The sequence below is a fragment of the Prunus mume genome, linkage group LG8, assembly GCF_029339155.1.
Source record: "Prunus mume cultivar Tortuosa linkage group LG8, ASM2933915v1, whole genome shotgun sequence".
NCBI classification, from domain to species: domain Eukaryota; kingdom Viridiplantae; phylum Streptophyta; class Magnoliopsida; order Rosales; family Rosaceae; genus Prunus; species Prunus mume.
In genome coordinates, this window is record NC_142705.1 from 14,920,680 (window position 1) to 14,931,993 (window position 11,314).

The following is an 11,314-nucleotide window of genomic DNA, read 5'->3' on the forward strand; positions in this document are numbered from 1 at the left end:
ACTTTACCACGGTTCTTAGAAAAATGTACATTGTATAGCTGTGCGGTGATACTTGTTTTCAACACCTAGACGCTAGGCGGGTCCTCTTTTTTTTTGGGAGTTTCATTAAAACACCCAAAATATGAGCTGAAATTATAAAAAAACTCAACACCCAAAACACTTTATAAAACACTCAAAACTCATCATTACACACACTCAAAACTCATTTATAAACACACCCAAAAAATATACAATTGTTGACTTTGGGGTTGATTTTTGGTGTGTTTCTATGTTTAAATAGTGTTTGAGCTTTTTTATAAATACATGTCTAGGATTGGGTTTATTTATAAATTTGTATTTTTTTTTTCTCCTTCGTAAATAGTATAGTGCGCAGCTATACTCGGAAAATTTTAATTTTTATCAAAACTAGTATAGCCGTGCGGCTTTACTACAGTTTTTACTGGATGGTCTATGTTTTTCAACAGCACATCATTGCCACAATTGCCATTGCTTCTCGACCGGGTCCAAAAAAATTTAAAGTAACAGACTTTCCAAAAATATTAGTATTTGGGAGAAAAAATGAGAAACAATCATATACTCTTACTTTTAAAAGTGAAGCAAAAATGATACATGCAATTTTATACGGTGACTTAATATAATAGAAGTCCCATCGTTATTCTTGATAGGAATCATCATTTGGTCTGTAGGCTCGAACGAGTTCAAACTCAATCCCGAAATTTTGGGGTGGAACCCATTGCCAAACCTTTGTTTTTCATACTGAAAATCATGTATGAAATATTTCTTATCGAATGCAATAAAATATTTTGATACCTTAGTTTTACTCCAATCTTGGTTCAAAGAGAATATGGGTCGAAAATGGTTTATAAATAATTAGGATCGAATGTGGTACAAAGGAGTTGCTTGTACATGTAATAATACAACACCACAGTGAACTCTCTCTTTCTCTAATACAACACCACAATGAATTCTCTCCCTCTATCAACTAAAACAATATTCACTAAGAATATGGTTGCACATAATCTCACTAACCTCTTCAACAAAAATACTTGAGCCAGCAAATACAAAACAAACAAAAGAATGGTAATTGCCAAGGATCAATTATCTAAACCTCCGTTTTGCTTCTCCGTAAGCAACAACCCCCGCAACAGTTATCATGTAACCACCAATACCGATAACAGTGACAGGATTCTTGAAAAGAAGAATTGAGATAACAACAGCCACAGCACCTTTTGCATTGCCTAATACCTGATTACAACATAATTCCAGTCAAGAAATTAGATGGGAGTTCAAGAAGAATAACAAAAGATATAATAAAAACAACAGAAATTTTAGTCACCTACAACAAATTGATTCAACTGCATTTAGAAGTGTTTGCACGAATTGTGCAATGAACCTTCGTATATGCATATATATGGAACCCTAAGCATGAGACGAACAAAAAAGAAAACAAAATTTTACAGTCATTCGAAGGAGCTGAAGACGTCAACGTCCAAACTATGCGCAGATGCAGTGGCTGCTGAACCGGCTTATTTTTTAGGCTGCTAGCAGCAACTTTCTTTGACCAACAGCAGTTTTAATCAATTTTTTAAAAATCCCAGTCCAGATAGGGTTGACTAATGAAGCGGGTGTAGTGTCATCCTATAAGCTTATATTTTAACTGTCAGTTTTTGGGCTACTGGGAATCAGAAAAAAGACACTTCTGATTGACCGGCCTGCAGACGCTTCAGGAGAAACGAAAGCATGTGTGTGTGTGTGTGTGTGTGTGTGTTTCCAGCCTACAGTCAAATGATTAAAACAGTCCACTTCCTAGGTTTTTCAAGGATCATCCATGCAAAAACAAAACATAACGAAAAAGCCTAAGATCTAATCAGTTAATGTATGCCGGGTGACCGAATCCATGCAAAAACAAAACATAACGAAAAAGCCTAAGATCTAATCAGTTAATGTGTGCCAGGCGACCGACACAAAATAATTTGCCTCGCCGGGCAACACACCGCCACCACCAGTCAACCGAGGCAGGAACGCACGTCTTGTAAAGAGGTGGACTGTAATTATATACATACATATATTGAGCAATGTTCTCTTGTCAAACAAATGCTTATGTTGCAAGACTATAAATTTATATCAAACATTTCAGAATAAATTAACATGATCAATGGTCCATAATAGTGTGGCAACCTAAGCATCATATATTGGGAGACATCTGGTCAGAGAACCTTTATGTATGCACATATACATAAACATACATTATATATTGTGTATCGTTTTTTATCCACTGAAATTAGAACAATCAACTTAGTAATTTGGGAAATAATTATATAAGACACAAAGAACTAGGAAAAACAAGGTGAAAGATGTCAAAACCTGAAGTGTTAATGCACTTGTATGTTTGGTCACCAAGAAATTTGACAAATTAGCAGAATACGCCATTACTGAATTAACCAAAAGAAGTAACCACATGAATTTATGCTCTCTTCCAAGTGACAGAGTGACATCTACGACATTGGGCTCCATTATAAGTGCAGCAGGCAACAACACTAGAATAGCAATTGGAGACATATACAGCAGCAAATTCATGGAGTTCAACTTTTCCCTGTTAAGTACAAGACATATAAACAGACCAAATAGTAATAAAACACCAGATCAAGAAAAAAAGAGTGCTCCAATTTGGCTTGAGATGAAGATGGAAGAGAACTAAAAAGGAAACATTTACAATTTGAACAGAAAATATCACAATTCTGACTAATCAAAAAATTATAATATTCTTTGCAGAATGTCCATTCCTTGTCAACCAAGTCGAGCAAGATGGGAGTATATCTACGTGTATATCCAAGAAAAAGCGTAGAAACACCAAATAGAATACATTCTCGTTTCTTCAACTTAGAGGAAAAAAAACTCACAGTTTAAGTGTTTTAGTCATGAGTCCTAATCGTAAAGACAGATCTACTAGCTCACGATTGGTTATTATATTTTAATTTAACTGGATTTAACTATATATTTAGATTGATTTGTGCAAACCCGGAATCTTTGTAGCTACATGAAAACTTGAGTTTCAGGTCTCTTTTGGGGCAGGTAACCAAGAAAACGGTTGGGTGTGAAGCAATCAAAGGGCGTCTGTACTTCTCTAGCCTACTGCTAAATGGCTTTCACACTAGGACCCTCATCCCTTGCTTCATTCTTTGGAAAGTGAAAATATGTAATAATATAATATTTGAAAAACAAAAGTTAGATTCCAACACAATCAGAGATCAGCCTTCATAAATTATTGAAATTCACTCAATAAATTATCAGGTGGTAAATGTTAATGAAACTGTCCAAATATAGAGAGTTAATATAAAGTTTAAACAAGTGTTCAGATGAGAGATTATACAGTGAAAAGCTTTCAAGTTTTACCCTTCAGAAGAAAGTAGGATACCCTGAAGAACAGACTTAAAGGCCCTTGCAGCAGTTGCACTAATGCACATAACAAACCCAAAGAAGTGAAAACTTGGCTCACCCTGCCACCAACCAAGAAATTCGTGTGATTCCACTAATATTGCAATGGAAGCACATTGCTTATACAAAAAACAAAAAACGCAGATTACAGTATGACATATGAATAAGGAACCTAGCAGTCCACAGCATCAATTAACTGAAAAGTTGATTTCTTCTTCTCCTTTGTTTATTATACATGTATAGTTTACAAAGACGAAAGGATAACAAAACAAGTAGAGAAACTAAGAAGCAGGCTGTTACATTCTTCAAAACTATCAGATACAATATCATACGCCAACACAAACTTGACTCACCAGCCTCGCATCACTACATTAGCCATACATGGTTTTGATTATGGTCCATCCTTGTTTCTTAATTGCTTACACCAGCCACAGTCTAACACCGGTCATTATCAATTACAAGTGATTTAGTTTTAATTTTTTTACCAATATCCTCTCTATTAAAAGAATAGAGCATTTCCAATTACTGTAATCTTCAATACCACTTCTCAAGCCAAATGCAATTATCACCGGAAATTGACATGATTTCAAGTTTCAGACAGACAGAATATCTAGCTAGTGTAGAATAAACCATCACAAGTTAACCCCTGTAGCTGAACTCCAGATCTGGATCAGTAAGTAGCATCTCTCAACTATATATCCATACGAAAGTAAACAAATTCAAAGCAAGATACACCGGAATTTAACAGCATTTGTATACAGACCAAATCAACATTAACTTTCCCAAAAAATTAAAAAATAAAAACTACTCAGAAGCAAATAAAAAGCAATGTTAAAGCTATGCAATGGTGATTAAAATAAATGATCCAATGAACAGAATAAGCATACCCCACTAGCAATCACCACTCCAGTAACAACAGGCACAAGTGCAGCATATGTGACCCAAGCCTCCCTCTTAAGGGTCGCCAAATACGCAAAAAGGGCAGTGAAAAACGGTGTCGTTGCACCGACAGCCTGATTAAACGACACCGCAAGGTATCTGAGTGAAATATTGCCACCCACAACAGACCCACAAAAGACAATGCTCAAAGTTGCAATCTTGACGAACTGGGACTTAGATTTGAGGGTCTGCAAAGGCACAATCTTGAGGAAAACAATGGAGATGTAGCTGAGAATGGCGCAGGCAGCCATGTGGCACATTGTGAGGAAGATTGGGAATCTAAAGCCATAGTTTGAGAGCAAGAACTTGTTGAGTAGAAGAACACCAATGTTTGATGAGTACCAGAGGATTACGAGGGAAGATATGAAAATGGCTTGTTTCTTTGACGACATTTTCAAAGGTTTTGGTGAAAAGATTGGTGCTTGGATTTGTTTTCTCCTTGAACTAAGCGCTCGGATTTGTTTGGAGAAGCTCTCATCTGAGCTTCAATCTTCAATGGAAAATAATTATTTCCTCTTTTTGGTCTCTCGGTTTTGTTTTTCTTTTCTTTTTTCGGTGAAATCCTTTTTTTTTTTTTTTTTTGATATGTACGACGTGTAGCGTATGGTGGGAAAGGAACATGCCATCGTGGCATGAAAGAAACCTTCTTTCTTTCTTTTTTTTTTTTTTTTTTTTCTTTTGTCTGAAACATGATGATGCAAATGAACTCTAAGGCCCCGTTTGGAATTGCTTTTTTTACTAAAAACTTGCTTTATTTTAAAGTTAAGCAATTTAATGTGTTTGGTAAAAGTAAAATATTTCGATTATTTTAAAAGCAGTGGTATTTTGATAGAACTTTTAAAAAAGCATTTCAATTCTTTTTAAAGCTGCTTTTAAAAGAATTAGAAATAAGCCTTTTTAAAGCTACTTTTTAAAGCAATGGTCTTCCAAAAAAAAATTAATTTTTTAAAATGACACGACATCCACCTCCACATCCAACTCTACCACTTCTACCACCACCGCCACCTCTGCCACCACCACCCCCACATCCTCCTCTACCACCACCACCACCACCTCCTCCTCATCCACCTCTACAATAGACATCCCCACCACCACCATTCGACAACCACCACCTCCGCCTTCATCACCACCACTACGACCTTTACCACCTTTACCACCTCCACCGCAACAGCCACCACCACCACAACCACCACCTCCTTCTCCTCCATCTCCACCACCTCCACCTCCACATCCGTCATCCCCACCCACAACCACCACCTCCACCACCGCCTCTTTCACCACCATCTTCACCTCCATCTCTTTCACTACCTCCATTACCACTACATAATTAGCGCATAACACTTTCAACATCATGTTTATTTGAGTCATTATTCACAGTTACCTTAGTTTTGTACTAACAACACTTTAAAAGAATTATTTACCAAACATGGGGCTGCCTTACTTTACAACTAATTATTTTCAAAGCACAATATAAGAAATTTTTTTTTTTAAAGTGATAGCAATTCCAAACTGACCCTAAATAGGGAAAGGGGAAAAGAAAAAAAAAGCTCAAATTGTTCAAATTGGCTTAAATATGCAAATTCCAAAAGTTTGGTTTAAGTTTTTACACCAAAAAATATAGTATTGATTTTAATCGAGTTTAATTTCCATTTAGAAATCCCCTAAATTAGGAATGGCATAAAATTCTCATCAGGGAAATATTTTTATCAAGATAGGAGTGGGGTTAGGGATGGTAATAGGCCGGGTTCGGGCTAGATATGGCAATACCATCCCCATCCTCGACCTCGTCCCCACCACTATCCCCGGTTAAAAAAAAAAAAATAGAGGAACCCCTTCGGGGGCTACCTCCCAAACCCATCTTGAATCCCCATTTTATATTTAAAAAAAATTTATTCTATGCTATAACACTTAAATTTCATCTTAAATTATCATTCAACTCAATTACATTCTATTGAATTATAAAATTCAACTCAACAACTCAAAATAATCTCAATTCAATTTGAAAAAATTAAATACATATTATATTATATTATATTATATATTAATTGAAAATAAATATATTACTTATTGGGTCAAGTATAGGAATGGGGATAACAATACAATCTATGTCCCGTCCCCGACTTGGGATTTTTAGAACTCGGGGATCCCCATACTCACCCCCGGTTTTCTCATGAAATTTGCCCCCCATTAGGATCAGGGAGCCAATGGGAACTCGGCCCAATAGAGATTTATGTCATCCCTAGGTAGGGAGGGGATGGGGAGCGAGAACGGGGATGGTATTGTCATATCTAGCCTTATACCGGCATGTTGTCATCCCTACGCTAAATCGTTGTGGTGCCCAATATAGACTCTTTTTCTCTCTTTCTCACACTCTCTCTCTCTTCTCCATATCTCTCTCACTCTATGTTCTTTATACTTTTTCTTTATTCTTTCGTTAGTGGAAAGAAGATCTTGTCCTCTAAGTCAAAGGAGGAAAGCAACTTGTTGTCATAGGAGCTCCCACGGCCTTATAGATCTTGTTGAATTGACATCAATTTGTTTAGTGAACAAACCATAGTGAATTGATAGTCTTAATAATTCAGCGTCATTGTGCCAATCTCCTCCACCGAAGGTGTTTATTCAACTTTTGGCCTTGGCTCGTCTGTCTAGCTTGGTTTGGTTACCAATAGGGGTGAGCCCGATTTGGATTGGATCAATTTCACCTCAAAATTATGATCGAACCAATTATAATACAACGGTTTAGTTCAATTCAATTTTTTGGTTCATCTAGTTTGGGTCTAAGCCCAATTCTATTTCCTTTTGTACTTTTTCAACATTGTTAACCCAATTATAACCAAACAATTCACAACTTGCTCTATCTTTTTTTCATTCTCTAGAATATCAAACAATCCTAAAAATCAACATGCCATAAAACTTTAAATTTCGATAACTAATATAGCTATAATTTAAATAAGTATATACAGTTATTACCTAATTAGAGTACTACACATGTTAAATAAAATATAAATAAATAATAAGGTTGATTACATTTTTGGTCACTAGGTTTGACTCGAAATCAAATTTGGTCACTATACTTGCAGTCATTAACAAATCAAATCCAATGTCTTAAACATGTCAATTTGAAGGTGTTTATACCAAAATGAACAGCCAATGAATGACGAGCACGTGGCTAAACCGTTGCCATGTGGTGCCTTCGGCACCTACCTTCGGTAGAAGACCTGCGATCGCAACATTAGGGCAACCACGCCCCTCGGACGCGTGGCAGTCCCACAATTGATGTCCAGAGTCCCACATCGAAATTCTAAACAAGTCGCATGCCTCCCAAGGCCTATAAAGGAGGACAATCATCCCAGCTTGGAGGTAATCAATCGGAACTTACGGCATACGCCTATTGATCGTAGTTCAAACTTACTAAATCCGTACTTACTAAAGCATCGGAGAGCCTTCGGCCGGTACCACACCGGTGCCTAGGATTTACCGTGTGTTTGCTATCTTACAGATCGCACACCCTACCGAGGACATCAGATACCGAAGAGACTAAATCACTAAGTTGCGCGGGAAAGTGCCGAACCATTTTTCTGCGTCAACTTAGCGCCGTCTGTGGGAAAACAATAAAATCAACCTACAATTCCTAAACAAAACAAATGGGAACTACTTCAGACCACAGTTCTGTCGGAGGACGGATTATGACGGTATGCCAAGTGGAGCAAGCCGCGCTGCACCCTAGCACCCTTCGGTAATCCTCCGACGCCGACCACGGTCGAAGTGGAGCTCTGCTCAAATGACCTCCCTTCGGAGGAGATGGCTAAACTCAAGAACGTAACAATCTCCTTTCGTCCAAAGTAGACGAAACCCGCGGTTGCTTAATCGGCAGGAAACACAAAACGTTGGACCACCGAATCTTCCCAGTCGGCAGACCCGGTCGGCAAAGAAGAGAAGCGGGGCAAAGGCAACGCTGCGCCCTCCAAGCGGTGGTCCCGCCACCCGGGACCAACCTCACGTCGAAGAAGGTGTATACCGATTGTCGTCATCGATAAATGATAAAAAGATGCCAAGCGGCATAGGTCCCAATCCGGTAAACGCCGCTTGAGGGACTCCGGATGAGGTCACGGGATAAGTCGCCCATTCGGAGGGTTCGGGGTTTGGATTCGACATCGAGTCCGATCATGAGTACGGCGGGGGCGAATCAAGCTACCGCTCGGAAGTTCCCGGGTACTCAAAGCGAGCGCCAAGTCAGGAGAGCTTAGAAGACTTTAGTTCAAGGCGTCCCAAGATACCCGCCATCCGCCTACTCTTCCAAAGAATCCGAAGATGGAGGATGGACCGAACCAGTCCCCGATTGGGAAAGCTTTGGTCGGGACCATTTACCGATCGCATCAAAAGTCCGGATCGGACGGGGAGAGTGCGGCCGTTGCGCATACCTTTCTATACCGGTGTGGAAGACCCCGCACCTTCACTCTCCAATCGGCGATGGTGTAAGGGCCTCCGGCGACGAGGGCAATATCCGCTATTTCCGTCTTCCCCGGCACTCCGGTTCTACCGTCTCGAACGAGAGGCGGTGGACTCCTTTGATGAGTGAAGCAAATTTTCCTCAACCACTTCATGATCCAGACGGACGTTTGTACTGCCGATGATCATGACACGATTCGGCAAAGGAAGACGAACCCTTACGTGAATACGCGGCGTGCTTGATCCACAGTACTCGAGGTGTCTGAAGCGGACGATAGGCAACCTACGGCGCCTTCAGAGTGACCTACGGTCCTCTCACTTTGGTACCTTGTGCACGGTAGCAAGCCGGCGACGATGACAGTTAATGAAGCGAGCAGCGATCCATGCGGCCGAATACTTCAATTCAAACCGGGACGCCCGGCTCGGAAGGAATCGGCCACCAAAAGTTATCGGACCGAACCGATGACTCGTTGGCGGGACACAAAGCGGAAGGGCGATCGTGCGGGGAAACTCAAAGAAGGGTCGCGGAAGTATGCGGTCGTAAAGACCACCGAAGCTCCCTACCAGATCACGATCGTGCTCGGAAGTCTTCACCTTGCGAACACAACCTACGAGACCGTTTTAATGAGCGAACGACCGGATCCCAAAGCCAACCAACCGAAAGCCTAGTCGGCAGGATAATCGGGACACGGCAAATTCTGCCGATACCACCGGCAGAACAACCACAATACCAAGGCGCATTAGTCCGAGAAAAATTGTCGGCGTTTGATTCGGAAGGAAAGTTGGATCGATGCCTCGCCGAGCCACCGCCCCGCCGAATGCAAATCGGCGGATCAACATGATCCACATGATCGGGCGGTCCCACTCTGGCAAGACCTCAAACCGTTGGTAAAGCGGTATGCGTGCGCCCCGCCCTCGGTCTTCGGCATAGAGGGCGATCGGTGCGAAGAGTTGCGAGAAGGTGGGATGGGGCCCATCACATTTTGTGAAGAAGAGAAGGAGGATCATCTACCCCACGGCGACCCAATGATCATTCGGGCGAGATCGTCGATTCGATATGGGTCGGAGTCTTGGTGATCAGGAACCTCGGTGAACATAATTTTGCCGATGCATTCAAGGGTCGGAATTGCCGGCATGGTCAATCGGCAAATTACACCTCTACTCGGCTTTTCGGAGATCCGGTCCAAGCGATCGGTAGCATCAGCCTACCATCGCCTTGGCGTCTCCCAGAAAACAATGACCTACGACCAATTCCTCATTGTCGATTGCCCAACGGCATACAACGTCATCATAGGGACGAATGGCACTCACAAGAGTCAAAGTCCACCTGTCGCCCCACATATTGCGATGAAGTTCCCAACACGCGGTCCGGAGCCATTCGGGTGACCGGCTCGGTAGACGGACATGCTATGCCACGGCCCTTAAGGCGGTAGCTAGCAAACCGCCCCATGGAGGCCATGACCTTGCGGGGACTACCGAGCGGTAGCGAACCTATTAGCGACCCGGGAGGAAAACCGGCGCCGATGGCGCAGCCGCCGAGGAGCTCGAGCCGTAATCAACGAGGGGTTCCCGATCGGTGGTAAAGATTGGCACCAATCGGATCCCGACCTCGAAGAGCAGTTCATCGACTTCTTACGGCGGCAAGCGGAAGTCTTCGCGGTCTTATAACGATATGCCGGTATATCACTGATGTCATCGTCACAAGCTCAAGCATTTCCACCGCCGACAAACCGGTAAGCAAAAGCGCCGATCGTGCGATGCGAGCGGTGCGAGGCGTGGCGCGAAGTTGACAAGCTCAAAGCCATCGACTTTATTAGGAAGCTCGTACCTGTTTGGCGCCCAGCTCGGTCATGGTCAGGAAGGCGAGGAGGATGGCGAATGTGTCGAGGACTATACCGACTGAATAAAGGCGTGCCGGACGATTTCCCTACGAGGATCGACCTCGTCAATGCCACCGCCGGCACGGCTGCTCGGTTTCATGGACGGCGTATTTAGGATACAACAGATTTTCATGAACCACGCCGATAGAGAACATACGGCATTCATCACGGACCGCGGTTTGTCTTACAATGTCATGCCCTTCGGCTCAAGAACGTGGGGGCAACTTACCAACGGCTCGTCAATTGGATTTTTGCCAAATACATCGGCGGCATCATGGAGGTGTATGTTGATGATATGTTGGTGAAAAGGCTGAAGCAGGGATCACTGAAAACTTGGCCCTCATGTTCGGTATTCTAAAGGATTACCGAATGAGGTAAACCAAACAAGCGCGCCTTGATGTATCTTTGGTAAATTTCGAGTTCATGATCATCAAAGGGGATCGAGGCCAATCAGAAAATCAAAGCCATAATCGACATGGAGACGCCAAGACGCAAAAGGACATTGAGCCTTACGGCGTCATTGCCCGACACGCTTCATCTCCAAGGCTACCGATAAATGCGTGCCGTTCTTCAAAACTTTGAAAGGGGCAAACATCATATAACATGGACTC

The 11,314-nt window shown here is 41.9% G+C and overlaps 1 protein-coding gene across 1 annotated transcript; it reads right to left on the minus strand.

The window, feature by feature from the left end:
* Positions 1-845: 845 nt before the first annotated feature.
* LOC103342421 (UDP-URONIC ACID TRANSPORTER 1) lies at positions 846-4,914 on the minus strand. The gene is made up of 4 exons (XM_008246043.2): positions 4,323-4,914; positions 3,394-3,497; positions 2,365-2,593; positions 846-1,245 (listed from the first exon to the last, which is right to left on the minus strand). Exons 1-4 carry the CDS (start codon positions 4,764-4,766, stop codon positions 1,099-1,101), a joined length of 924 nt encoding a protein of 307 aa, XP_008244265.1. The 5' UTR covers positions 4,767-4,914; the 3' UTR covers positions 846-1,098.
* Between the last annotated feature and the right edge of the window lie 6,400 nt (positions 4,915-11,314).

What these genes read in the sequence shown, in the direction of transcription:
- LOC103342421 (XM_008246043.2), bottom strand. Translation starts at nt 4,766, where the DNA reads ATGTCGTCAAAGAAACAAGCCATTTTCATATCTTCCCTCGTAATCCTC. An exon ending in GAGTGGTGATTGCTAGTGGG is followed by an intron (nt 3,498 to 4,322) that starts GTATGCTTATTC and finishes GGTTGGTGGCAG; the next exon opens with GGTGAGCCAAGTTTTCACTT. An exon ending in CAAGTGCATTAACACTTCAG is followed by an intron (nt 1,246 to 2,364) that starts GTTTTGACATCT and finishes TGTTGTAATCAG; the next exon opens with GTATTAGGCAATGCAAAAGG.